At 37.4% G+C, this 27,171-nt stretch overlaps 1 protein-coding gene across 3 annotated transcripts; it reads left to right on the forward strand.

Annotated features, from left to right (window-relative positions):
• The first annotated feature begins 195 nt into the window (after window positions 1–195).
• On the forward strand, window positions 196–27,051 carry ralgds (ral guanine nucleotide dissociation stimulator). 3 transcript variants are annotated; one of them, XM_052094396.1, is made up of 17 exons: window positions 196–858; window positions 15,267–15,571; window positions 15,659–15,733; window positions 15,835–16,028; window positions 16,125–16,249; window positions 17,447–17,662; window positions 17,780–17,883; window positions 18,121–18,205; window positions 21,154–21,231; window positions 21,432–21,518; window positions 21,652–21,684; window positions 21,848–21,969; window positions 22,078–22,348; window positions 24,125–24,199; window positions 24,298–24,570; window positions 24,684–24,798; window positions 25,160–27,051. In XM_052094396.1, the coding sequence occupies exons 1-17, from the start codon at window positions 763–765 to the stop codon at window positions 25,333–25,335; spliced, it is 2,430 nt and encodes an 809-aa protein (XP_051950356.1). In that variant the 5' UTR covers window positions 196–762; the 3' UTR covers window positions 25,336–27,051. The 3 variants fall into 3 exon arrangements, with proteins under 3 accessions (XP_051950356.1, XP_051950355.1, XP_051950354.1); XM_052094395.1 differs by lacking the exon at window positions 196–858 and adding an exon at window positions 4,639–4,943; XM_052094394.1 differs by lacking the exon at window positions 196–858 and adding an exon at window positions 7,926–8,210.
• Window positions 27,052–27,171: the final 120 nt, after the last annotated feature.

Below are 27,171 nucleotides of genomic sequence, written 5' to 3' on the forward strand. Positions count from 1 at the left end.
CGGGTCACGCAAACGCTATAAACATATATCTTCATGGGAGTGTTGATGAGACAGTTCACAGGAAAACAGGAGCGTGACTAATAGCTATGGACTGAATGTGATGGTCAAGTGGCTTGAGAGTGAGAGAGAGAGAGAGAGAGAGAGAGAGAGAGAGAGAGAGAGAGAGAGAGAGAGAGAGAGAATGTGTGACAGAGCTGTGAAGAGAGAATTGGGTAAGCTCAGAAAGACAGCTGCGTACTGCCAGGAGTGCATTGTTCTGCAGAGACTCTGCATATTAAAGAGATAATACTTGCTGCATACATATGTTGCGTGCATGGGCGTGTGTGTTTACATGGTAAGGGGGCTGATAGAGAGAGACATTGAGAAAGACTGCAAGATGAAGCGTTCATGGGCGAAGGGCGAGTTGTTTAAGATTTCTCACCATCTCCTTAGGCAACAGAAGTATAGACAGCTGCAGGGACTGTGAGTGACAGCACAAGCAAGTTCCTGTTTGTGCTGTATGTAACTAGTAGAAAGAAATCTCGAGGGTAAGAGGGAGGTGAGTAGAGTTTGTGTGTGTGTGTGTGTGTGTGTGTGTGTGTTTGCATGGGGAAAAGGGAACAAGAGTGTGTGTAGATTTACTCTGGAAGGGAACGATTAAAAGAGAGAGTGAGTGAGGGAAGGACGGAGTTGTGTATCAATGAATGCAGATGAGGAAGAGCAGAATTACCTAATATAAAGCAGGCTCCTGGACAGCAGCCTGCACTCTCTCCATTGTGGAACATGGAGCATAAATCTGTGTTCAGCTTGCAGAAAGCTCTGGCTCAGCCTGTGAAGATGTGCATGTTTGATTTCCCTGTCTCCATCCTGGATGATCTGGTAAGAGACCTGCTGTCATTGCATTCTGATTCACCTGGTGTCTGTTGTGTGCATGCATCCATTTAAGATTGTAGTGTTAAAGTATACACTTACGCTTTGACTCTATTCAGCTTTTTTTGTTAAAATAAGTTTAACAGATAGTTCTCCGTGGAACATTTCCTCTCCAGTCTTTACGCTAAAAGCATGTCATTTCTGCCAATACAATAAAGTTGTATTTGTTAACATTAGGTAATGCATTAGGTTTCATGAACTAACAATGAACAATGTATTTCAACAGCATTTGTAAATGTTAATTTATCACAGTACTATAGTTCATGTTTGATCACAAAGCATTAACTAATGTTAACATGTACATCTTTTAATGTTAAAAATATATTAGTATATTTTGAAATTAATATTAACCAAGTTTAATAAGTGTCATAAAGGTGTTGCTCATTGTTAGTACATGTTAATTAATGGAGTTAACTAATGTTAAAAACACTGAAAAAGGAAAAGCAGATATATTAAAAATACTAAACCAGTACCCTTGAAATCAACTTAATACAATTATGTTTCAGATGAAAACATAATTATATTGTGTAAAGTCCAAGTGATATTCAACACAGTCATCAAAAAGTGATATAATAACATTACTATGAAATGTTCAAATAGATTCAGACTTCTAATGGATGGTGTTCTCAACTTGATTTTTACTGTTTGTTCAATTAACTTATTTAAAATGAGCTAATTTAACACAGTTCTTTAGCATTTGGTCTGAACGTAATTTAATTGTGTACAACCCATCTATGTTCACTTAATCCAGTTGTGTTATGACTATGTTAATAATATTTGTTGCATCAATGTATTGTTAAAATCGGGCAGGGGATTTCCAGTTCCCAACAGGCTTTGCATGGGATTGAATTTGGAGAGTGAATTTTTTAATTAAGTGATAGTTTAATATAATTATATGCAAAATGAAGCAAGTAGGAGATGTATTAGTGTTTAATGTTCTGTTATGCTGGGATAGGAGGATTGTGGAGAAGAGTGAAGCTAATGGTTAGTTTGTGGTTGGGTACGTTATTATTGATAAATCATTGTGTATTGCTTTTCACATGAAGCAAATATTGAGGGATCATCGGTATAATGACTTATGTGTTTGTTGCTTGATAACAAACAGCTGGAAGGTTCAATATAATGATTTGAACAGATGAAAATTAAGTTAGGTTAACTTAATTCATTTAGGTTTGCGTTCCAGAAAGCGTTTGAGTAGAGCCTACCTTTTAATTTAATATCAAAGAAAAAATGTTTCATTGTGTGGAACCAGTGGCCAAAATTGAATCAAGTAAAACCAAACAAAAACTTTGTTCAGAAGTGTAACTGCTGTTCCTCGTAATTGAGCAAGTCACAGCGCATTGATAACCTAAAGGATTTGGATCTGCTTCGTTAGCTGTGGATGTCTTGTACTCAATATTGAATTCTACTTTTTGACATGCCGAACTGGATGTTGTTGCTTTGCTGCCTTTTGTCAAGAGTTTTATTTTTCTTATTTCTATGCCACATTTTGACCAGAGATGTCAAGTATGATGCGCTACTTTTGCTAAGTAGCAGGTGTCTTTATATGTCAGCATTTTTGCAGGTGCGAGCAAGCATTCACTGAGCTACTCCTTTTATTGCATATTGGTCATTTTCAGTATTGCACTGTAGCTGGAGGACGTTTTATTTTTCATCTTGAAAAGACAGTAATCCACTGTTGGCCCTGTGGAACTATTCAGTTAAGGATTTGTTTAAATAAATATAGATGTAATGCTTATAAAACACTACAATTCTTCAGTAAGGCATATGTTTTTTCAATCAATAAATTCAATTCTAAACTGAAATGAATTTATCTTGAAATCATGGTACGTACCATACACAAAGCCTTGGCGTTCCCCTTCAAATCATATAAAACAATAAATAATAATAGTATTATCATACCACATTACCTATCTAACATTAGGAAGCATATACATACTGTATAACTTTCACAATTCTCTCATCATTTACTCACCCTCATGCCATTTCAGATATGTAAGATTTTCTTTCTTCTGCTGAAAACAAACAGAGATTTTTACCAAAATATCTCAGCTCTGTGGGTCCATACAATGCAAGTGAATGATGACCAGACTTTTGAAGCTCCAAAATGCACATAAAGGCAGCATGAAAGTAATCAATACAGCTCCAATGGATAAATCTATATCTTCAGAAGCTATATGAGAAATGTGGGTGAGAAACAGATCAATATTCAATCCCTTTTTTTTACTGTAAATCTCCATTTTCACTATCACATCTAAAAGTGAAAGTGCAGATTTATAGTAAAAAATAAACAGACAAAAAATTTATGTTTCTCACCCACACTTCTCACATTGCTTCTGAAGATATAGATTTAACCACTTCAGTCTTATGGATTAATAATGTGCTGCTTTTATCTGCTTTTTGAACCTTTGGTCACTGTTCACTTGCAATAAAGGGACCAACAGAGATGACATTTTCTTCTAAAAATCTTAATTTATGTTCAGCAGAAGAAAGAAAGTCATACACATCTGGGATGGTGAGTAAATGATGAGAGAACTTTCATTTTTGGACGAACAAGCCCTTTAAAATGCATTAAAAAACATTTTAAAACAATAAATACAATATATATATGTATATATATGTTTTAACTCTTAGATACACTTAAGTTATTGAGATTCACATCATTGATGAAAATGATTTTTTAAATAATGATTAGGGAGTGGTCACATTCCCTTGTATCAGTGTCACAGGGAAATAGTTTCTTGAAATAGTTTCTATTGTGATAAGGAAATGGCACTTTAAAATGTCATGTTCTGAGTGCCTTCAAATGAAAATGAAGCTCCAGAAAATACAGCAGGTTAATAAATTTTGCCACAAAATTGTGTTTCTGTTGCAGTCAGGAAAAGAAAGTATGTGAGCACTCCCTGTGAAAAAGAGATTAAGGTTTACGAACTACATTCTGTCCTGTTTCTGAAAAGATATAAGCTGTTATGTCTTCACAAATACACTGTAAAAATTCTTGTTGTAACGTCAAATGGTCAAATCTATCTAAATCAACCTGACAAATAAGGTTACATTTACAAAAGTAGAAATAGATACAGACTTGGGTAACAATTGCAGGTTAGCACTTTTTTCAGTGTACTTTAAACTGTTGTTTTTTGTGGGATTGCACAACTCGTGCTGCTGACATACAGAAAGCTTTCATTTCTTGGTATCTTTCACAGCCTGTTATAAGCACATCATTAAGCCACACAACCTTCCACTGAAATCTTTAATTTTCCGCCTCTTGAACATCAAGTTCCACCTGTATCTGTGAGTGTGTGTGTGTATGTGTTACAAATAAAGATAAAAATGAGTCTGTAAGGTGCCAAATATGTGTTCACTTTTGTACATTCTAGCCTTAAAGTGGATATGATTGACTCACAAAATTATTTCAAATTATGTAAATTATTTTTTCTTCTTTTTGATTGAATACTCTTTTTTTGTAGTGACAATGAGCACTGGAAATTGCTTTTTCAAATATTCCTCTGAATGATATTTTGATTTCTTGTGGGAACAGAAAGCTGTCACACAGGTTTTCACTTCGGTTTAATTGCTTTACTTGTGTGGGAATTTTACCACATTCCCAGAGCATCATACAGCAGTTCCTGCAAATCATTCTCTCTTAGTACACTCAAATGCTCAGGGCGTTAATAGAAGAGCTCATCATAAAGAATTCTCCAAACTATTAGTTTTGTAGTGAGAGACAGTTAACAGAGTTAAGAGAGTTAGAGTTGCGTTGCCGTGTTCCCTGCTTATTGATTCAGCTGTTTGAGTCAACAGAGAGGGGCAGTGTTTGGGTCAGCGAATGGCGGAGGAGAATTTCGTGCTTCATATCTGTCACTGGATTGATGATATGTTACAGTTTATAATACAAGGAAACATTTCAGAGGGGGATGCGTTGGAAACACAGAATTGATCCACTTGTTCAGCTGACATGTTGGTGTGGCTTGGGTTGTCTGTGCCTGAATGAAGATCCATACAGTGATTTGGCAGGTTTAGAGGCAAGAGAACAGGTAAGAGACTCCTTACTTCTGTTATCTAAAATTCTGCTCATTTGAGTGCACATTTATCTAGTTAGTATTATCAGCACTAGTTAGCTATTACCAAACTTTTCTTCCTCCTCCTTTAAACATTCTTGGTTGTGATAGTATCTTTCAGGTGCTTTCCAGTTCCTGAGAAGAGCGTACCTTATACCGTTCTGGTGATTTTGGTGATTTTGACAATAACAACAAAAAACAAGACATCTAGAAGCCAATTTTTTGACATGTTCCAAGTCATCACTCAGAACTGTTGGGTTATTGAAGTAGTAGATACTTCAAAGTCAATAAAAAAAGTTGATTGTTTTTCCCCAAAATAGGGGCCTTTCAGTTATTTTCTGTCCAGTTGAAATTATAAGTATGCACAATATCACTTTGTTTGCAGATTCTCAAATTTTGTCCTGTTGTTTACTCTCAAAGTACATCTGTCCTTTCTCGAGAGTCTAGTGGTTGACACAGGCTTGTTAGGAGAGGAAAAAGGGTTTATGGTGAAAAATGTTTGCTGTAACACTTATGTAATATCTTTGATGGCCTTGATTCCTGACAGCAGGGAGGATTATAGAAAAAAAATTTAAGTCCAGTTTAAATTGTCAAATGGAAAGTGGAAACCGTTTCCAGATCAGACCCCCTATGATTACCTTGTTTGACTTCCTTTGATGGTGTGTGTCTGGGAAAGGGGACAAAAGTGACCCAAGCCTCTCCAGAAAATTATATACCATGCTGGTGCTGTAAGAGAAGAACAAACTGTAATCTATCAATCTCAGCAGAGATCACGATCAATAGTGGTTGGCTGTGCAATTGAGCTCCAGCTGGGTCAGAGATAGCCTTGGCTTGTAGCCTTTGTATACATGTTACAACAATCCTAAACTTTTAGCATGGGGCATTATCTCTGTATATATGCTTAGATTTTTTGGTTCGGGAGAGAATCCTGGCAGCGGCACTCTGAATGAGCCGAAGCTGTCTAATGGTCTTTTTGGGAAGACTGGTGAGGAATCCATTGCAGTAGTCCACACTACTGGTGATGAATGTATGAACAAGTTTTTCTAAGTCTTGACTGGATACAAATCATCCAATTCTCACTATATTTTTTATGTAATAGTAGTCTGATTTATTTATTTCTTTGATGTGACTACTGAAACTAAGGTCTGACTCCAAAAGTACACCAAGATTCCAGAAAGGAATTTCAGCTTTGTTGCCAAATACAATGACCTCTGTCTTGTCGTTGTTTAAGGAAGTAAATGGGGTACATTTTGATTTCCTGTTGACTTTTAGACCTGAACACTGCTAAGACATAAATGCAATATGATATGACACTGGCTATTCAACAGTTTATTTGATCTGTCATAGTTTAGACTGGCAGTTTACAGAGTGCAGGAATAAATGAACTTGAATAGAAATAAGGGAGTGTGTGTGTATGTGTAGTATATGCATGTATTGGCAATGGGAAGATTTATTTGGATAGTGTACCAAAACCAAGACTTCTTTCGCATTGAAAAATTATTGCATAATAAATCTGTGTGATAGCTCTGTATGGCTGACAAGCATAACTAATAACTGTTCTAATTCAATTAGAGGAGCTCAGGGTAATTCACATCCAGTTTATATATCTGTTTAGTTTATGCTGCCTTGAATAACTTGGCCTTGGCCAACTATTAGCAGAAGTGGTTGAGTACAAGGCAATGGGAAATACTAGTGAAAAGCTTGTGTGAGTTCTGAAAACTCTTTAGCATCAAACCATTGATGCTGCATATAGGTGTGACGTAATCCAATGCAAGTCACAATCAAGAAATTCTAACTCAGCTCCACTTGACAAGATGGTTTACATAAAAAACTATCCCTTTAATTAGTGAGTTTCCGCTCACTTAGACAGCTGTCTTGTCAGATCATTATGGTGGCCTCAGGGTGAAATTTTGTTTGGGAAAAGACCATCATCCAAATCAGGTGCCACGCACACATAGCTGCTCCTTTTTTCCATGGCAACAACACAGTTACTCTGGAGGATTCCAGTTTCCCTCGGTGCTTTGCGTCACTCTTGCAACAGAGGGCGCTATCAGCTTGGTTTAATGTTGAATGGAAAATTTGTTATGGCAGGGATTGTGTTGAGTTCTGGTTGTGGCAGCTAGATGCTTGTAGTTTAAAATATTTGAGGTTGAAAAATGAATAACCTACAATTTATCTTATTCTTGTGCAATCTAGCTGTCCCTCATAGGATGAGTTAGGAACAGAATTGGAAAAGTATTTCTGTAATATGAGTCAGAGTAATGTAATAGTAGATCAACAGGTAAATAAGCTAGGTTCCGATTTGAGGTTCGATTGGCAAGGTTATCTTCACTAGGTTAGAGGCATGTTATGGCATTTCTCTTACTAAAAACAGCATTTGCGGATATTATTAGCCCTAGTTGATGAACTGTAACTTTTGTGTTAGATCAGGTGACATTATTTACCACCGTATAGCAAACAGTTTGATAAGGTTTGTAGAGTTAGCCGATTTCTGTAAGCATTTGAATGCGCTGATATTTTATTTTGTTGATAAAGCCCGATAATCTTTGGCAGATCTTTTTATTTATGCAAGAATACCATAAATAGTCAAGTTTAATTCAGGATTATGATGTAGCCAATGCTTAATTGATGGCACAAGACTGTCAGAGAATGCATCCGTTCATTCATGGCCTGTGTAGTTACACTCAAGCGATATTTTTAGGAGGATACAACAGAGTTTCGACCTGTCCAGGGTGTCCCCTGCCTTTCGCCCAATGTTAGCTGGGATAGGCTCCAGCCCCCCGCGACCCTGTACACAGGATAAGCGGTTGACGATGGATGGATGGATGGACAACAGAGTTTCCCGTAACCTGACAGCAATGTTAGTCATAAAGGGGCGGGGTTACTTCGGGTGAAGGGCGGAGCATAGCGCAGCAGGGAATTCCCTGCTCTTCTTTACAGCACCAATACAGACAAACATTCGTTGCTACAGCAGAGGTCTGACATTGGCAACATGGGATTCGTTATAAAATTATACAGTTAACAGTTACAAGTTACAGTCGTTCAGTAATGGTCTACGTTATGGGTCTACAGTCGGACGCTCTGGGTGTCAAACCCACGTCCCTGGATGATCTGTTTGACGCGAGCACATGGAGAATTAAAAACATTTGGGATGGGGTGAAGATGGAAATCGCGGCCGGAGATGGATGTCCTGTGGTTTTAAATAGTTTTACACATTTGGACCCTGATCTGCCTATGCTGGAGGTAATAATCTTTAAAAAGTGACACGTTCATTTGTATCATATTGTGTTATCCAGATTATATTTAGATAAAAAAACACGTGTATGTGTATATATATATATATATATATATATATATATATATATATATATATATATATATATATATATATATATTTTTTTTGTTTTTTTTGCAATGTATATATATATACACTCTATTTACCAGCATATATTGTCAGCATATAGTGCCATTGTATTTATGTTGCTGAGCTGGCATGCCTCTGTGTTTTGTTAACAAGTTTGAAACTACGCCATTCAATATGGTGCACTGTTTCTCACTCTGTAATAGAAAAAAAAAATATCTTTGAGTTATATGTTCTTCACTCATTCTTTTCATCAATAGTCATTTAAGAACTCCTATATGTCTGTCCTCTGTGACCTACATCTACTAAACCAAAACCAAGTCTCCTCCATCATCTTGGCCACAGCACTGGCACCCTCTGTTTTTTCACTTTCCCTCTTTCTCAATCTCCAACTTTCCCCTCTCGAAATGGAAACTGAATGAGAATCATGTCCTCTGGTATTAAATGAAAACCTTCCCTGAGCATGGTTTAGCCAAGGGCATGGAAAGAAATATAACAACGATTTTGCTGACAATTCATTGAATATACTCAGATGTTTTTTTAAGAGGTTAACAGGAGCTGCTGTGTTCAGATTAACCACGATGGTGGAGATATTTTAACTAAGAATGAATAATAACTGCATTTGAAAACCTCTTACATGATACATGAAAATGCTTTTACTTGTCACATTTTTCCTTGAAAGATTGTACCATTGATTTTCAATTTGTGACTTCTCAAACTGTACATTGCAAAAAAAAATTCTTGGTTGTTTTTGAAGGAAAGCCAATAATTGTATCACTGTGGCAGTTAAACATTTTACAGCCACTGAGTTATGTTAAACCTGTGAGATTTGTCCATGGTTTGTTCACAACATGTTCCCATTTTATCTTGGCTTGCATTTCAGTGCCACATTGTTTTGACTTAAAAAGCCGTTCACACTGAAACTTGTTTACGGCTTTGCAGTAGTCACACACAAAAAGAAGGTTCCAGTCACCTACTGCTAACCTTTTCTGTGCTAAATCTAATCTGCTCTCATTACACAATTAGTGCTGGTCAGATCCTCCCTCCAACAAGCACAGCACTAGCACAGTTGTAGCTTTGGCTTTAGAACTTTCTCTTCTCTTGCAGTTGGGGTTCATTGTTTGTGTATTTTCCATAGCTTGTGGGCTGGTACTGTTTGTTTTTCTTCCTCTCTTCTTTAAAGCTAAATTTAATAATTTCTGCACCACTAGCATCACCAAACGGTATTGCAAAATAATAATGATTGTTCACAAACAGGTTTCTCAAACACTCCCCATGGTCTTCTATTGGTCGAAAAAAACATATAATACCGCCTGTTGCTGTGTCGGGCTGGCTGGGATGCTAAAAAAAAGTAATGTTTTAATAGCAAAACAGAGGCACATTTTTTACATTTGTCAGGGGACTCAACCTACAAATTGCTTACTTATATTTGTCTCTCCGTACTGGGAGAAGAAAAAAATCATTCAGAGTGACTATTTGCACTAGGTTTTATGCTAGCAACCCAGGTTCGATTCCCACATTTACCCATCATGTTTACTGTCTCCACTCTTTATCTTTCCTTCAATATTACTTAGAACATAAATATAAAGGATGATTGCCTCATAGTAAAGTTGTCAGGGTGTTCAGAGAAAGGTTTGGTCTGGGAAACGTTAACCTTGGTTTTACTAATATTGTAGTAACCATGGTTTTTGCCGGAAAACATAGTTTTAATAAAAATTAACCATGGTGTTGCTACTGTAATATGGTGTTAATATACCATGTTTAATTTTGTGGTTACTGTGATTTTACTACAAAATACTGTGGTTATACTATGGTTACTGTAGTAAAGCCATAGTTAATTTTTGTAAAGGAAGGTTAGGGTTAGGTTTAGGGGTAGTGGTTGGTGTAGGGTGTCTGTGGGGCTCTAAATAAATACAATAAACACACTGCAGTGATACTATAAGTTAGTTTTTAATTAGGGATGCAAATAGTATCTGCCACTATTTGCTCTGGGGTGCATAAACATCTTTTTTTGTTGCTATTTACACTTAGTATAATAGCATCTATCGCTATTTGCACTTTGTGCACTTGTGCACACAGATTTCCAATGGTTAAGTACCTTTGCTAAAAATCAGTTCTGATGGATGAGAGATTGCATTTTCTCACTTTAAACTTAAAAACCTTTTATCCTATACATGTAGGTCTATGTACATGGACACCATATATTAACTGATGTTTTATTCTCCAAATATCCTCACAATTCTTCTTGATAAGTTCTAAGGAACAAAGAAGAACCATTGAAGAAGCTTTACTAAAGAGTGGTATCTCAGTCTTCTTTCACTGCATGGCTTGTAAAAAGGGGCACCTCAGGCACTTTACCTGTGCTTTTAAAGTGCTTCAAGCCTGCAGATGGCTGGCAAGGTCTCAGAGTTGGTTATTTCAGCCCTGTAGATGTAAACCGAATCAGCCAGATGTAAAAGTACACTTTTATAATGGTAATTAAGAGCACAGTACAGAGATCAGCTAATTCCCTAAGTAACAGCTGCTCTGTCTGTCCCATAAAGCACTGAATATACTGAGAATGTGTACTTTTATGCCATTGTTACACACTGCAAGACCAGTTAGTTTGGCATCTGTTTGCATATGCTCCAGATAGTATGGGACTATTAATCTTTACCTTTAAATTAGACGAAATACATATACAAAAAGCTACATTAATTTGTGGTTGATGAGTTAGATTTTGATTGTTTACCAGCAAACAACAGATCAAAGAATTAATGACTTGCGCTGTTATCTTTTGTTATCTGTCTGCTTTTACCCTCATAATGTGAATACAATAAGCCTTGTTGGAAACTTGCAGAATATCATGGATACAGAGAGCGAGACATTTTTGATCTTTCCCTTCTTTTTTTCCACTGTGGATATTTGCTGCAGTGAATCTGGCCATCACTCCACCCTGAGGTTTAATGCACTGTGACTCAGTGTACTGACAAACCTACAGAGCAATGCCAAAATATATAGACTGTAGCTTAGCTCTGAATATCTCATCTCTCTGTAGGTTAATAACTCTTACAGAACCTTGAATCTAGAGAGCACTAATGAAACATAACCATAATCCATAACTCTTACAGAACAAAATAAGCATTGTGTTGCTCTTGGGTATTACTGACAGAGAAGAGATTTGGTCTTAGCTTTCAGTGGCTTAGGCAGTGATATGCTTAGGACATTTATAAATATTGTATTACAAGCTAAATAGAGTTATTCTTATTCCCTGTGAAAACGTTTGACAAAGCTATGCTTCATTGCCTTCTCAAGGCAGTAAAAAGCAAACCCTTGCAGGTATCTAAGAAATGGTATGACACATTATCAAAATATGAATGAATAGCCTTTTGGTGCCAGCCTCATTTGTTAATGATCAACAGGAGGACACCTGCAACAGAGTGCAAGCACATTTATCACTGTTGGTGTAAATCCTTTTCAGTTCTTTTTCCTTCTCTATTTATTTTGTTTAAGTACAATATGTTACTTAAAGGGATAGTTTACCCTAAAATCACATTTCTGTCATAATTTATTCACCCACATGTTGCTCCAACCATGTATGACTTTCTTTCTTATGTGGAGCACAAAAGGAAATACTAGGCTGAATGTTAGAGATTGTCACCATTCACTTTCATAGTATGGGTAAATGCAATAAAAGTGAATATTGACTGAGGGTAACATTTCTGTTTGTAATCAATGGATGAAAAGAAAATCATATAGGTTTGAAATGACCTGAGGGTGAATAAACAATGACTGAATTTTTGGCTGAACTATCCCTTTAAGGAGGGCATCTATTAGAAAGAAGACAAAGTCTATTTTTAACATATTTAATCTTGTTTTTCCAGATGTGTGAAATTATATAAGTACGTCAAAACAGGGCTTGTACTTTCACATGTTTAACCCCTCCCTTATTTTAACAGGAGGAATTCTGCATTGTTTGTGTATGTTATAAAAGTGGTTTGTGAAGGATGCATCTGTCTAGAAAGGCGTTACACAGTATTCCTAACATTTTCGTAAGCTTTCAACACTCTTTGTCTTATGCAGGAAACTCGTGGCTTTAGTGGATCAGAGGCAGTCACGGTGCACAAAGCAGAGTTTGTGGATTGTTCATTGTATTCTGTCAAAGTCTGGGCTTTGTGGGTGATTCAGTGATTACACTGTTTTAAACAAATCTATTCAGGCAAAAAGCAAGCCCGTGATTTGTGATAAACAATATTAATTCACCATATGAAAAGGTTGTAAAAATTCCCAAACATCCTTAAATGCATACATTTGCTCAAAGCAAAACCAAATACAGTTTTTAGAGAATATATGAAAATATATTTTGTATTATGTTTATTTTTCTTAATAACACAAAACACCTTATTTTTTTACACCAATTTTACACCATTTTGCTTCTAATGTGAATTTATCTTGTCTTAAGTATGTTAAGTGTTTCTGGAAAACGAGACTGGAAATGGAATAATGATTTAGAAAATTGTTTTTGCAATGCTCTGGCAGTCTGTAATTGTGAGGTGGATTTTCCCTCAGATATTCAGGCTGAGTGTAGGTGCTTTCTATTTCGAAATGTCAGATGTTGAAGACTGTCCCTTTACAGTCTTGTGTCAGGACTGTTTCTCCAAGCTCACTGTTTTCAACCTGAGTCAAAGGGGGTTCCCAGTGTGCATTTTGTTGTGGTGCAAAGTTGTTTTGTTTTCTGTTTGATTTTTTTGCATGGAGCAAATGTCTTCCCCATTTTTGTTTAACTTAAATCAAGTTCCTCTGTTAACAGGGTGCATATAGTTTGGACAGATTACAGAATATTCAAGTCAACTCAAGTCATTTGTATTTGTGTAGTGCTTTTCACAACACACATCGTTTCAAAGCAGCTTTACAGAAAATTATTCTGTCCTCATTGAGTAGTTTAAATTAAATCGTGATTTATAATCTAAATTATTTGTCTTTTGGCCCATGTCTCAATAAACAGATAACTTACTTAACATTATAACAACATTATTATTAAAAGTTATTATAGGTTGCATTATTTGTGAGCAGCACCAGATCAAAATAAGCACATGCATAAGGCATCTAACATCTTGTGAGGTTTTACAAGCCTGTGCAACATTTCTACTCAAAAGCGAAAGTAGCTTTGTTCCTTTTTGCTCATTTGTGCACTTCCAAAATAGCACAGTAAAAATATTTGAGAGAAAGTGTTATGTGGCATGTAGTGTGTATGTTTTTGTTACCATGGTTACCTCTGGACAGAGTCCGTGGGTTGGGTTATCTGTTTAGGCAGTCTGTGGAGAAAGCCGTACTAATGAGCATGCATTGACTCATACCCACACATACACAGGATACTCTCACATGATTGGCTCTCTGCCTGGCAAACCTCACTGTCACTTCCAACAGTTCCCTGAGGGTTTCCTTTACTTTCCGTTGTGACGTCAGATGGAGTGCTTGAGTTAGTTGCTTCCTCAATTAACCATTATACACTAAATTATCTCACAAAATTATTGTTTAGTTTAAAAATCTTACAAAATGTTTTTGTTTATCTTTAAATGTGTTGGTCAGAGAGAGCGAGAGAGACCAATCCTACAATGACATCAGTAATTTTAAAAGCTTGCTTCTCCATCATGCTGAATCCAAGTCACTGGTAAAACATAAAAACATAGTCCACATTAGAGATATGGATTGGGGTGGGTTAGCCATGTGATAGTGGGTAATAAAGAGCCCATTTCTTGGTCTTGTGAGCTTGGCGTTAAACCTGTGTGCGGATTAATAAAGAAGTCTCCTAATCCCTTGCTCACCCTTAAAGACCCTGCTGTACTAGAACTGCATTGGCCATGCAAATAACTGAACAAATAGCATTATATGTATAATAATAAGTAATCTTGGGCTGGATTCATGAAATATTTTTAAAAAGAAAATTCTTTATTTCTTTGTATTACTAAAAAGACATCTTAAGGGTCTGTTTACACCTAAAGCGTTTTTGCATCTGTCAGCGCTGTTTTTAAAATTGTTTTTCGATGTAGGTTCAGTTGTTTTTATACCTGCGCAAGATGGATGTCTTTGATTGTTGCGCCGTTTTTCACTGTTTTTACGAGAAGGTTATAGCTGCAGGCAGAGCTCCTATAAGGGGCGGGAGCTCCAAACCGGCAGACAAGATATAGGGAACCCCTAACCTAACCCTTTCCCTAACCTTAGCCGTGAGTGGAAGTGACACCCTCTTTTGGAGATCCCACCCCCATTTGGCCTGCAACCTATGTATTTTTTTAAGCATCTCATGCAAGAGTGTTGTATTCTGGGCTGCAGTTCAGAATTCTTGGGCCCTGTAGAAAATGTTTTCAGCAGGCCCCCATCCAGTCCGTCGGTGTGGTACAGACAGTTATCCTATGAACGTGCGCCACATGGAGGGTTTTTGCGTGTACCGTGTTTATATCCACGTCTCCCTCTGAACGGATTTAGATGTGCTCTACAATATCGAATAGCCTTTCTGTGGACCCACCCCCCCCAGTCCAGGCCCCCCTCAAGCCCGGGACAAAAGGTCCAGTTGTCCCCCTTTATCGGCGGCCCTGGTTGCGTTGTTTAGTAAGCATTTTTTAGCACAGGAACGTGTTCTGTCTGAGCGGCCCCTTAAGTATTTTCTTATGACTGTTCTTCATGAATTGCACATAGGAAAATGTTACGAACTACCTATGTACTGTTTTACACTAGGCACTTTCTTAATGTTTGTTTTAAGAAAATGTCAGTGAATCTGGCCCCTGAATCATATTTGTTGTCATTAGGTAAATATAGGAAGTGCAATGTAAGACTTAAAGGTGGAATATACTTCACTGGACAAAATAACTGGTTACTGGATGTATATGTTCAATGTATAATCAAAAGAAAATTCTAAGGAGAATGTAATGACCTGCATACTCATTGCTTCTTTCTGTCTTTAGAGCTCAGTTCAGGAGATTGGAGAGGAGGTAGAGGAGGGAGCCATCTTCACCATAACACTCCGAAAGGTGCAGCTCCACCAGACGGCTAGTAAAGGTCAGCGGTGGCTGGGCGTGGAGACCGATTCCGCCCTCAGTTTGTACGAGACATGCAAAGGTCGGACCATTAAGGCTGGCACACTGGACAAACTGGTGGAATACATGGTGTCAGCATTCAAAGGGAAGGACTATACATATGTTACTATTTTCCTCTGCACCTACCGAGCTTTTGCCACCACCAAAGAAGTTCTGGACCTACTGCTCAACAGGTACACAGGTCATCAACCCCATGTGATTTTGGACATATTAAATCTTGTTTTGAAATGTTATCTAAAATGTATTCTTATCTATGTAAGGTATGCCAAAGTGCATGATAAGCCAGTCTCTGAAGGACCAAAACTTTCCTCAGAGGACTATATAGAGCTGAAAAAGTAAGTCTTGATTTATGTTGTTCAGCAGAACCCTTGGAGCCCAATTAATTTAGCACAAATTTGACTGCTCTTGTCCATTTTTTTTACTATGTGCACTGCAGCACTGTCTCATCTATTCTGGGTGCATGGTTGGATCAGTATGCGGAAGATTTCTGGAGTCCTCCAGACCATGAATGCCTACAGAGCCTCATATCCTACCTGCGGCTCAACTTTTCTGGATCAGACCTGGAGAGACGAGCCCATAACCTGCTGGAGAATTTCCAGCACAGGCAACATTCAGAGGTTGAGCTTGAAGGTGCAATTTCACTGAGGATCTTCTGAAGTAAACTACTGAATTTCATATTAACCAACTAACTAACTAACTAACATAACTCTGCCTCGTTCTTTGTAGGGGATCTGTGGACCTGCCCCTTTGCTACACCAGAAGAGAGCAGCTTGGATGATGAATTCTCCCCCTCACACTTTATGTCCTTCAGTCCTGCTCTAGTCGCTGAGCAGCTAACAATCATGGATGCAGTAAGACATGATAACATTTCATTCTATCCAAATGGCAGGAGTCTTAACTTCTTGAGACACGAGCGTGACTGCTGTGTACATTTTCAATTTCCCTTTTTGATTTGTAACTAGTAGCACCTGATAAAGATGCAAAAACTCTAGAGCAAATAGTTTTCCTAAAAAATTATGTCAACATATGTGGACAGCGGTACTAAGTTGTTTAAATAATACCAAGCTATAGAATGTCAGATTTTTTAAATCAAATTGTTTCCAGGAGTGTTTCTGATTCGTGTTTTTGAGACGTTACAGACATTACATCAGAAATTAGCATAATTAATTATGATTCAAAGTAATGGCCAGGATCATCCAATTACTGCCAATCCTGTTATACATTATACATTCTGGATCAATTCTGGATCTAAGTACCACTGTCCCATGTCTGCGAAACATGTTGAGGGGTCCAAATATCATCTGCATCCTGAAACTGAAGTGGTCATATTTTCGAATTCACTTAGCTGCATAGGAAAGCTATAGGATGCTACCTAGCTCCCTATTTAGTGAATGACTAAGAACAGTTCGAAATTAACCTTATTTTCATCCTAACTCCATATAAAGCCTTTGAAAGCAAAACATTTTCAACTTTTGGATAAATCCATTGATTCTCAATGCGATAATGCACATTAAATATAGGATTTCTAAGGAAAAATGCACTAAAATACACATTAGTGTACATTGTGTGGCATTTTGCGCTAAATCACTAAAATTTGAAAAATGGCATATCGAATGAAACGTGAGTCTCTTATGACTCAAATCGTTTTCAGTGTAAAACATAATTAGGTTTCTTACCAGATGTATTTTTGTTGCCGTTTCTCCCAAAGACAAACTCCACTGTGATTGCCACCATGTTGCCATGTACACAGGTTCGCACAAGCTTAAAGATCTGTGCCACTAGCACCGCCAAACAGAATGCATAAAAAACATCCTCCGTCTGCCATTGATTAAACAAATACAGAGTCCCGCCCCCAATTCATGCCATTGGTCGTGTCAATGTTGTTGTGTCTCATGAGAAGGGTCACTCAAAACAAACAGAGGAAGTGCAATTCTAAATTAAACAAAATTTTCATGCAAAACAACAAAGAATTCTCAACATCAAAAGGTTAAAATCAAATTAAACTGGTGCCTGTAATCAGACAATCATGCAATTATTATTATTCACAGGAGCTGTTTAAGAGGGTTGTTCCCTACCATTGTTTGGGTGGTATATGGTCTCAACGGGATAAGAAGGGCAAAGAGCACCTGGCGCCCACCATCCGAGCCACTGTTGCCCAGTTCAACAGTGTGACCAACTGTGTGATTGCCACCTGCTTGGACAACAGGTCTCTCAGACCCTTTCAAAGAGCGAAGCGCATTGAACACTGGATAGAAGTGGCAAGGGTGAGGCACCACTCTCACTCTCTTTTTTAGGGGATCTAGTATTACTTTAAAAGCAGTCCATACATTACATTTTATTTTCCCAGTTCTTGAATATCTGTTTGTATATCTTGACATCAGAAATGTCGTGTCCTGAAGAGCTTCTCCTCTCTGAAAGCCATCCTGTCCGCCCTGCAGAGTAACGCCCTGCATAGATTGAGGAGGACCTGGGATGGAGTGTCCAGGTAAGAGTCTGACTGGCATTTCTGTCTGCAATCAGCTTGAGGTAGAGATAATAGCTAAGCATTCTTTGTGCTAGCTTGTTACCGATTGCAAACCATGTGAAAGTCATGCATATTTTATAATGGGGCATTTAGAGAGGTCTGAGATTTGTGTCAAGAATTACATGCAGTTAAATGTGAGTTAAATACAATGTTTGGATTTCATGTTGATGTAACAAGATTATTTCACTCTGCTTACAGGGAAAGCTATCGCACTTTCCAGGAACTGTCTGAAATCTTCTCAGATGACAATAATTACTCCCACAGTAGAGAACTTCTCATTAAGGTGAGTAAAACACACACATGTGTGTGTGTCCTCTGTCCTCACTAGTTAAATAAGCCCATAAATTGGCCAAATCATATTTAGCTTTAAATCCATTGATAAAATCTTTATGATATTAATGGTATGTGTGAGGGTTAGGTTTAGGGTAGGGTGTAGAAAATATAATTACCTCCGTATAAAAAAAATCTTTCAGATGTCTTCACCAATATAGTGAAACAAATGTGTGTGTGCACGTGTTAGCCATGCTGAGCTCACTGCATTAAGCTGCATCAGTCAGTTAGCAGTCTTTTTCATCCACCCTGCATTTTTAAATTTTTAAAAACTGCGCTGTAAGCCACCAACATTTGCTGTCAGTATCTGTTGCTGGGGGAAGACAGGATGTGGTTATATCACACGGTCATCCACAGGAAATCTTAGTGACTTACCATTTCTTTGAGCGTCTGTAAAACCATGTTTCTATAGCAGCCGCAGGGTAAACAAAAAATCCTTATTCAGTTGCACAATATCTGCAGCTTGCTGGCCCAATGCTTATCTCTCAATGGCCTGCTGAGTTTTGAGTGCAGCTTCAAATACTTTTGTTGCACTTTTGGCTGGTCGGCATGCTTCTACTACTTTTGATCTTAAAAAATGATCTTAAAAATAATCCATTAGTGTTACATTACAGACATTTTACCATGTGTAAAGGGTTGTTTTAGGCACAACATGAAGTGGAGTAGCAAATGGTGTCATCAGCAATATGATCAACTAGAAAAGAAACGTTTGCCAAGAAAACAATTAGTTTTAAAAGTTTTAAGTTTGATGGTTATGCAGACATAACAGTAAAACAAATAGCTGGCTAACTAATTAGTCAGACAGACTGTAACCAAAGTCTTTCTAGCAAGTCAGTCCACTGTTGGCCATCTTTGGAACACTCTCAGGAGGCCATTTCCATTAATGAAAGTGCAGCTCCTATCTACTTGAATAGAGAAAGACCAAAATCTCAAATATGGTTGGTCAAGATTACGATTAAAGAACATATTTCAAATCAGCAATAAAATCTGACTACACTGATATCATAAATTGTGATTATTTTTCCTCATATTACCCTAAAACAATTAAATATTCTCAGCTTTTATAGCTAATGCGCATTTTATATTTTAAAATGCGTGTTCTAAAGTTGATTGACAGGTAATGTCTATATCTAAAAGATGATTGGCTCTTTAAACTGTAAGGCGGGACTTCATTTCTACATCCATTGACCGTTGGGAGCTCCTTGGTTGAGCTTTCCAATTTCTTCCATTCATTTTAATAGAAGTTACCCATCTCTGCTAAATAATCTCTGCTGTAAGACAAATAGTTATATATACTATCAGATAGATAGAAAGATGGTGGAGGAGCAACTTCATGCAGATCAAAGGCATTTTGTGGGTTTGTTTACATGTGAATTTTTGAGTTTGAATTACCGAAAATTCCGTTGGCCCATTTGAACATTCTGTGTTTTTCACACTACGCTTAATCCCGGGTTAACACCTTTTAAAATCCTGCTTTTAACCCTGGGTAAAGCAATGTTTCACACTTGTAATTTTGCAAGGGGGTTAGCACCTTTTTTTACCCTAGTTTATTAACCCGCATTGTGGTGCCAAAGGTATACAGTGTGAAACTATGCGGTGTTAAAGTGTTTCAGAAAGTTGTTAAGCAAGGTCTGAGCGCTTACCTCACATGCTTTGTACAGTCGCTTGAACTTTCCCCAACTTTCATACTCTGTTTAAGTTCTCCATCTGAGGGAAACTGGTAAGTTTTGAACTGTGATGACTGGCATGATGAAGAGACCGTATTCCATGTTTTTCATGGGATATTTCAGAAGATGAAAGACAAACAGAGCTGATTTGCTTGGCGACATTTTAACAGAAGAGACTGGTTGCATGTCCATTGCGAGCCATATTCGTACAATCATTGTTATTGACACTGCAAATATGCAAATAAGAACGTTAACCTGAGGTTTATGAATGTGCAGTGTTAAAAATCTGAATACCCAGGATAAATGATTAACCTGGGGTTAAGTATAAACAGTGTGAAACTTGAAACAGGATAACCAAGGATTCTGTTTACCCGGGGTTTAGAATGACCTGGGGTTAACGCTTTTAAGACCATTTGACTAACTGTTGGAATTTTACATTCGCCAAGCAATGCAGCAACTTAATGCAATAATCACAAGTGTGCGTTTATCAGAATTTTACAACGGCTTAGGCCGTGGCTCATCCAATCAGTTGGAATCAGAACTATCGGTTTTATAAATCAACATTTAAATGTATTTTATGATAGAATTGAATGAGATGAGAATGAGAAGTTGGGCATGATACATACAGATACTCATTGGTTACTTTAAGTGACTCTAGATTTTTTGTTGTGGCAACCAGATTTGTTTTGACATTAATGTGACTCAGAAAGTATGAGGTTTAAAAATAGATTCAATTGTTTTGATGTTATCTAGAAATCTGTGTCGTGGAACTCGGTTCTTTTGAAATTACCTGGAAAAAAGATGAACTTGATAGAAAGAAACCGCACTTGATGAAAGCATTTTCCTTTACATTGCACATGGAGGGCATGTATGGTGTGCTGAAGTAGATAAATAGTTTTGTAACACCCTATTAGTGCAGTTGGAGCTATCATTACAAGGGAATCCCTGCAATGATGTCATAAACCTTATGTTTGGCTAGATAACAGCCCCTCAGTACCAAAAGGCTGCCCCAGGGTGTTGGCAGCACTATGTCTAAACACCATTCAGTCAAAGTCTCCTTTCCATTTTGCGTCATGGTACGTCATGAAGGTGCAATCTTAGAATTCCACTTTGACAGCCTTATCTGCCCTTAAGTTATTCTGCTGCTTAAATTCTTTGTCAATGCAAGACATCTGCTCTTTCTCTTTAAAAAAAAAAAAACTCACAAGTTGACATGAAACTGATATTTCCACAGGAGGGCACCTCTAAATCAGCAATTGTTGAAGTTAACCACAAAGGGGCCCAGAGAAGACAACAGCAGCAGAGAGACATGGTATGTACAGGAAGAATTGTCAGTAAACCTCATCCTGGCAGGTTAACACAACAGATTTTAAGCAACAGTGCCCTCTGGTGATAAGAATGGATAATGTAGTATTCAGGGTTTTTTTAAAACCACTTCCATATTTTCCTGAATGCAGATATGAATTGTAAATGTATTTATGTTGTGTCTCTCATCTTCTCCCTGCTGTTAAGGGTGTCGTGCAAGGAACTATTCCATACCTTGGCACATTCCTCACTGACCTCGTCATGTTAGATACTGCTATGAAAGATCATCTCGATGTGAGTTGTATTGAGATCAGAAGAAGAAATGGACCTTTGCGTTATTCTAGCAGTTAGAATGTATATTCTTTATCGTTAAATTTTTTATATATTTAGAAACATATTTCTTATTTATAATTTTTTTTTTTGTCAGGTTGGGCTGATCAACTTTGAGAAGAGAAGGAAGGTGAGTCCTTGTGTACAGAAATTTTACCAGAAATTGTATTTTTTAGGAAAAGTGTTTTACAATAACAATAAATAAAATAATACAGAAATATATTACTATTGCTTTAAAAAGTATTATTTTAAAATATTAAAATATCTTGAAAATATTTTGTCTGTTTGTGTAGGAGTTTGAAGTGATTGCTCAGATCAAGTTACTGCAGCTGACCTGCAATTCCTACAACTTCACCAGAAACCAGCGATTCACTGATTTGTTCAAGAGAGTGGAGAAACTTACAGACATCGAGAGGTGAGAGAGAGAGAGAGAGAGAGAGAGAGAGAGAGAGAGAGAGAGAGAACGATAAGTAAGACAAAGAAAGAAAGAAATGTAATATCTATGATGTATTTGCCTTTTCAGCTACTCTCTGTCCTGTGAGATCGAGCCTCCATCTGAGTCAGTATGCAAGAAGAATGGCGGCATAATCAAACGCATGAGCGAGGAGTCGGGTTACAGCAGCACAGGGACTTCTCACTCAAAGTCTTTTGAGCAGGCACGGTTAAGCCAGTTCAAAGACAGTTTCAAAGACTTGCCGGATTCCCTCAGCCTTACCTCAGCTGGATCCAGCGGCTCAGATGCGGAGGAGATGACCCTCAGTCTACTGAACTCCCCAGAATCAGGAAATCAAAAGGTAAGGCCATGTTGTTTTTTACAGCCCCAATAGTTTTACCATCCAAATGTTTAAAGATTTGGTTCAGGCCATGTGGCAGATCGATTTCTGTTTTTCAGAGTGTTAAAGGAAAAGTTCCCACAAAAATGAAAATTCTACCATTATTTATTTACTAACCCTCATGTTCTTCCAAACTCGTATGACTTTCTTTCACATGTGGAACACAAATGAAAATGTTAATGAATATCCTAGGCTTGGGATTGATGCCTTTTTCATGCATCGATAATCAGACGATTTTCCCAATGATTATCCATTTATATCTGGATTTTTTTAATCTTTTTAAGCATATTTCTCAACACAACTTTGGTGAAGTGTGAGTGCCAGGGTAAATTAAAGCATTTATTTTCCTCAAAGGTACGCACACACTGCCAGCACTCAGCCTCAAAATTCTGCAGTGCCACAGAGTGCATCTCACATAGTTTTCCATTAAATTCGACCAAAATCATTATCAAAGGACAAAGATTATTTACTCTAGCATCACTGGATGATATATTGTGTAAATGTATCTTTCATATACCCAACACAATGTGTTTTCAGTTACAAGTATGTCGTGTTGGGGTTTGATAACTTGACTGATAGACCTATTCAAGGCTACATAGAGAGAAATTGCATAATAAACGTCACCATTTATAATCATTCAGTTTGCGCAGTTTCATACACTGACTTGCAATCTCATCAACCTCACTTTGTTCATTCTTAGTCTTAAGACTTAGACAGACTTCTGCTTTGCCGAATCAGCTGGTCCTCTGTGTGTGATACCAGTGCTTTTCCTACCCACGTCCCGACTTAATTAAATGTTATATCACCCACTTGTGGTCTCCCAATACTATTACGCCACACTATTAAACAGAAGGCCACTTGAGTGAATTGGAAAGCATGCAAATTAGGCTTAAAATTAAATGTTGGTTCATTTTAATATATCGATGCTTCTAAAATATATTGATAAAATAACGTGCCAATCAATAATCCAAATATTGGTGTTTTATGACATTCTTATAATATCCCGATCCATCTATTCAATACTATGGCAGTTAATAGTGAGAACTTGCATTCTTGCTCTCATAAACGTGCAACAGACATCAAGATTTTTGGGTTGATTCTTACCAAAAACCTAATGCTTACCTTCCGAAGTATGATGCACATGCCTACTTTAAGATTTTTGGGTGCTTTGTGAAGTGAGTGACTGTCAACTGCTAATGTATTAAATAGACAGACCAGAATTTTTCCTTTTGTGTTCCACTTAAGAAAGAAAGTCATACAGGTTTGAAATTAGTAATTTATGACAGAATTCTCATTTTTGGGGGAAGTTTTCCTTAATGGTCTGTTCAAACCAAAAATGAAAATTCAAACAAATCGCAGACGAAAGTTATATTCGTATTAAAAGAAACAAAAAAAACACTCTGGTCTATTTATGGAACAGATTTTATTTGCTTAAAGCAAAATACAACCCATCTGATAATACAAATTTCTTTAATGCAGTGATATAGTGAGTTAAAACTTCTGTTGTCAGACTAAATGTGAAAAGGTCTATATGAAAGCATTGCTACGATTCAAAGTCATGTTCACAGTTAATATTCACTCTTGGCGTGAACAGGCCTTTAGGAATGTGCAGCTGTATTTACCCTAGTGTCAGCAGACTGATACCATACTGTAAACACCTAGAAATTTAGCAGTTTTTATTTGTTGGCTCATAATAAACACGACTATACACACTGAATTAACTTGAACTTTCTCCAGCCATCCACACCAACTTTGAAGAATTCTGGATCAACCTCAGATGCAGGGGAGCAAACGTCTGATTCGTCTTCCAAGGTATTTGCACTTTCAAACACTCTTTTGTCATTTTGTCTGTATTGTTATTCTTGATTATAATGAGTTTTAAACTCATATAATTTGTATTTATTTTCCAGCTCTGGGAGTCATCCAGCCCCTCATCTTTGGAGGCCTGCGGAACAGGCTTGGGACTGGAGTCTGGCTCCAGCAGTTCCACATCCTCTTCCTCTTCGTCGTCTTTAGTCTCCACCTCCACTGGGCAGGCCTTCCACTTTCATAAGCGTTCTGTCTCTGGTGTCTCTGACTACTCCTCTCTCTCCCTGCCCCTGTACAACCAGCAGGCGAATGACTGCTGCATCATCAGAGTTAGCCTTGATGCGGACAACGGCATCATGTACAAGAGCATCCTGGTGAGTGAGAGACATGTGATGTGAAGGAGATTCTTGCAGCAAGATGAGGAATGTACTTATAATGTACTGTATTAGTTAGTTAATCTTCATATACAAATCACCATTTATTTCAGGTGACAAGCCAGGATAAAACACCTGGTGTCATTAGGAAAGCCATGGCCAAGCACAACCTGGACAATGAGAAGTCAGAAGACTATGAACTATACCAGAGAGTCTCAAAGCATAAAGGTAAGAAGCCTGAATATGAAAAGGAATTTATTTAGGGGTTTATTTCAAGTTCAGGTTCAAGCTCATTCGACATGGGACATTTTGGAGGGATCATCTTATTTGAATTAGCCAATAGCCTTTAGCCATTATTGATGAGTCGTCAATATTTATTATCCATTTTCAGGAAGAGACTACATTTTAAATGACTTTATATACTAAAATTGTACTCAACTTTTAGCAGTACACTAGCATCGATGGCTTCAAAGCTAACAGACATGGACTAAAAGCCACTCAACTTTCATTTTAACGTAACAGGGTTTTAATTCCAAACAAAGAATATTGGCATTTCACATTTTGATTTTTGTTCCACTTCACCCCACAGAACTTAGAATCCCAGATAATGGAAACGTTTTCTACGCCATGAACTCAACGGCCAACTACGACTTCCTGCTGAGAAAGTGTGGTGCTCCCAAAACCTGCCGCTCCAAGAGCTCCCCGAGCCTAACTCTACCACGCATGAAGCAGAAAGGGTTTAAAATATCCAAGGGCTTCTTCTGAAGCTGTTTGCATTTTGGAGATTATCAAGAGTCACTTTATTAGCCCCTCTGCAGTATTATCTGGGTCTTTCATCTAGTGGATTATGGAATGTTGCATTCAGATTGCTGCTTGTTCACTACAGGAACCTATCCCTGTGTTTTCTGTCCCAATGGACTATGTGACAGAGACAAGATTCTCACAAGGTTGGCCTTAAGACTGCACATAAGAGCCACACTGTGTGTGATAAATATGTTCCTTACCAAATGCAGACATTCATGCATGAGCACAGTAAATGAAAACATTTGAAGCACTTTAGAATGGTCCTTTACTTAAAGGGAGATATTTGTGGAGATCAGTTTGGACAGCTGCTGCACTTCCACGTCAGTTTTGGTCCTTTTAATTTTAAACAAGGACTTTCATTTGATTCATCTTGAAACAGGCTCTCTGTTTGGACTCAAAATGCCATCAGTCTCTCAGATTTTAAGGTTGCTTTTGCTATAGCAACAGTATTACATGGACAGTAAAAATGTGTAAAGTGTATAGTCTTTTGTTTGGTTTTTGTTCTTTTTATTGCTTGTTATTGCTGATGCCAATTTGCTTGTCAATGCTACCTGTTTTTACTGGTGACAACACTGATTACAGCCTGAAACTCACTTCTAATTCTACTCACTCAATGTTCACTTAAGACTGTAGGATTCTCTTTTGACTGCTAAGTGACTACTGTTTTCCTTCATGGTGTCACAAAGTTGCATTTGAGCATGAGGAGATGACAGGTCTGAAGTCCAGGATTTATATATCATAAATAACATTACTAATGCTTATTAATTGAATAGCAAATGCAATGCAAACACTGTGATGGAGGCAGTCCTGTCACCCAAGTCTATGCCAAAGCCTTTATTATTTCTTTTTGCAGATGGTTTTTCTGTGTTTCGTGATGTGCTTGGCCTCCGTTAACTATACTGGCTTTCCTTTTTTTTGTACCAAACACTGTGAATGTGGCTTCACCCTGCTAAGCCTGTTTGCATTGTGAACTAAACCCACGAGTGCTTTCTGACCAAATGGCCTCAGTATGATGTGCAGAGCATTTTCAGGTATGTTTACTGAGACGTATGTGCATGCGCTTTAATTGGAAATATAACAGAAATTGATTTATATCTTAATAAGCTGAAACAATTTCACCATGTGTTGGCACTTTGTCAACTATGCCAACTATATAACTAAACTGGAAAATATATAGATTTTGTTTCATTTACGATTCAAAAAGTTCAAGTGCATGGGGAAAATATATGCCACAAGTGATTCCAATGTTAAATTACTCCTAATGATCACTTTGGCAAACATGCTGTCAGGAATCTACAAAAATGAAGTGAAACATTACTTACTGCCTGCAGCCTTCAATGCGTGCCATATCCAGACTTTTTTTTTTATTTTTTACCTTTTGTATGCCTGAATCTAACTCTGAATGTAAATGTCCAAGTTTGAATGATACGGTCCAGTTTGTGGGATTGCCCCATGCTTATTTATTTATATGTTAGTAATTGTTTTATTTATAATTGTTTTACTGTTGTAAAAATTAATTAAAATGTACATTTGTATTAAAAAAGCACTACATTTTTTAAGAACTTACAAATAAATGTGGGTATGCACAGAACTTGATGTTTCTGTGTTTTCACCAATACAAGCCACAGTGCATGTATATTCACATCGCAGAGACCTGTAACTATTCAGAATTAAAGGGATAGTTCACTCAATAATGAAAATGTTGTCATTACTCACCACTGTGTTGTTATAAACCCATATGACTTTCCTTCTTTGTCTTTGAAAACAATGTGCTCGGTGATGTCGTACAATGGCAGT

This window comes from Xyrauchen texanus, chromosome 27 (assembly GCF_025860055.1).
Source record: "Xyrauchen texanus isolate HMW12.3.18 chromosome 27, RBS_HiC_50CHRs, whole genome shotgun sequence".
NCBI lineage: Eukaryota > Metazoa > Chordata > Actinopteri > Cypriniformes > Catostomidae > Xyrauchen > Xyrauchen texanus.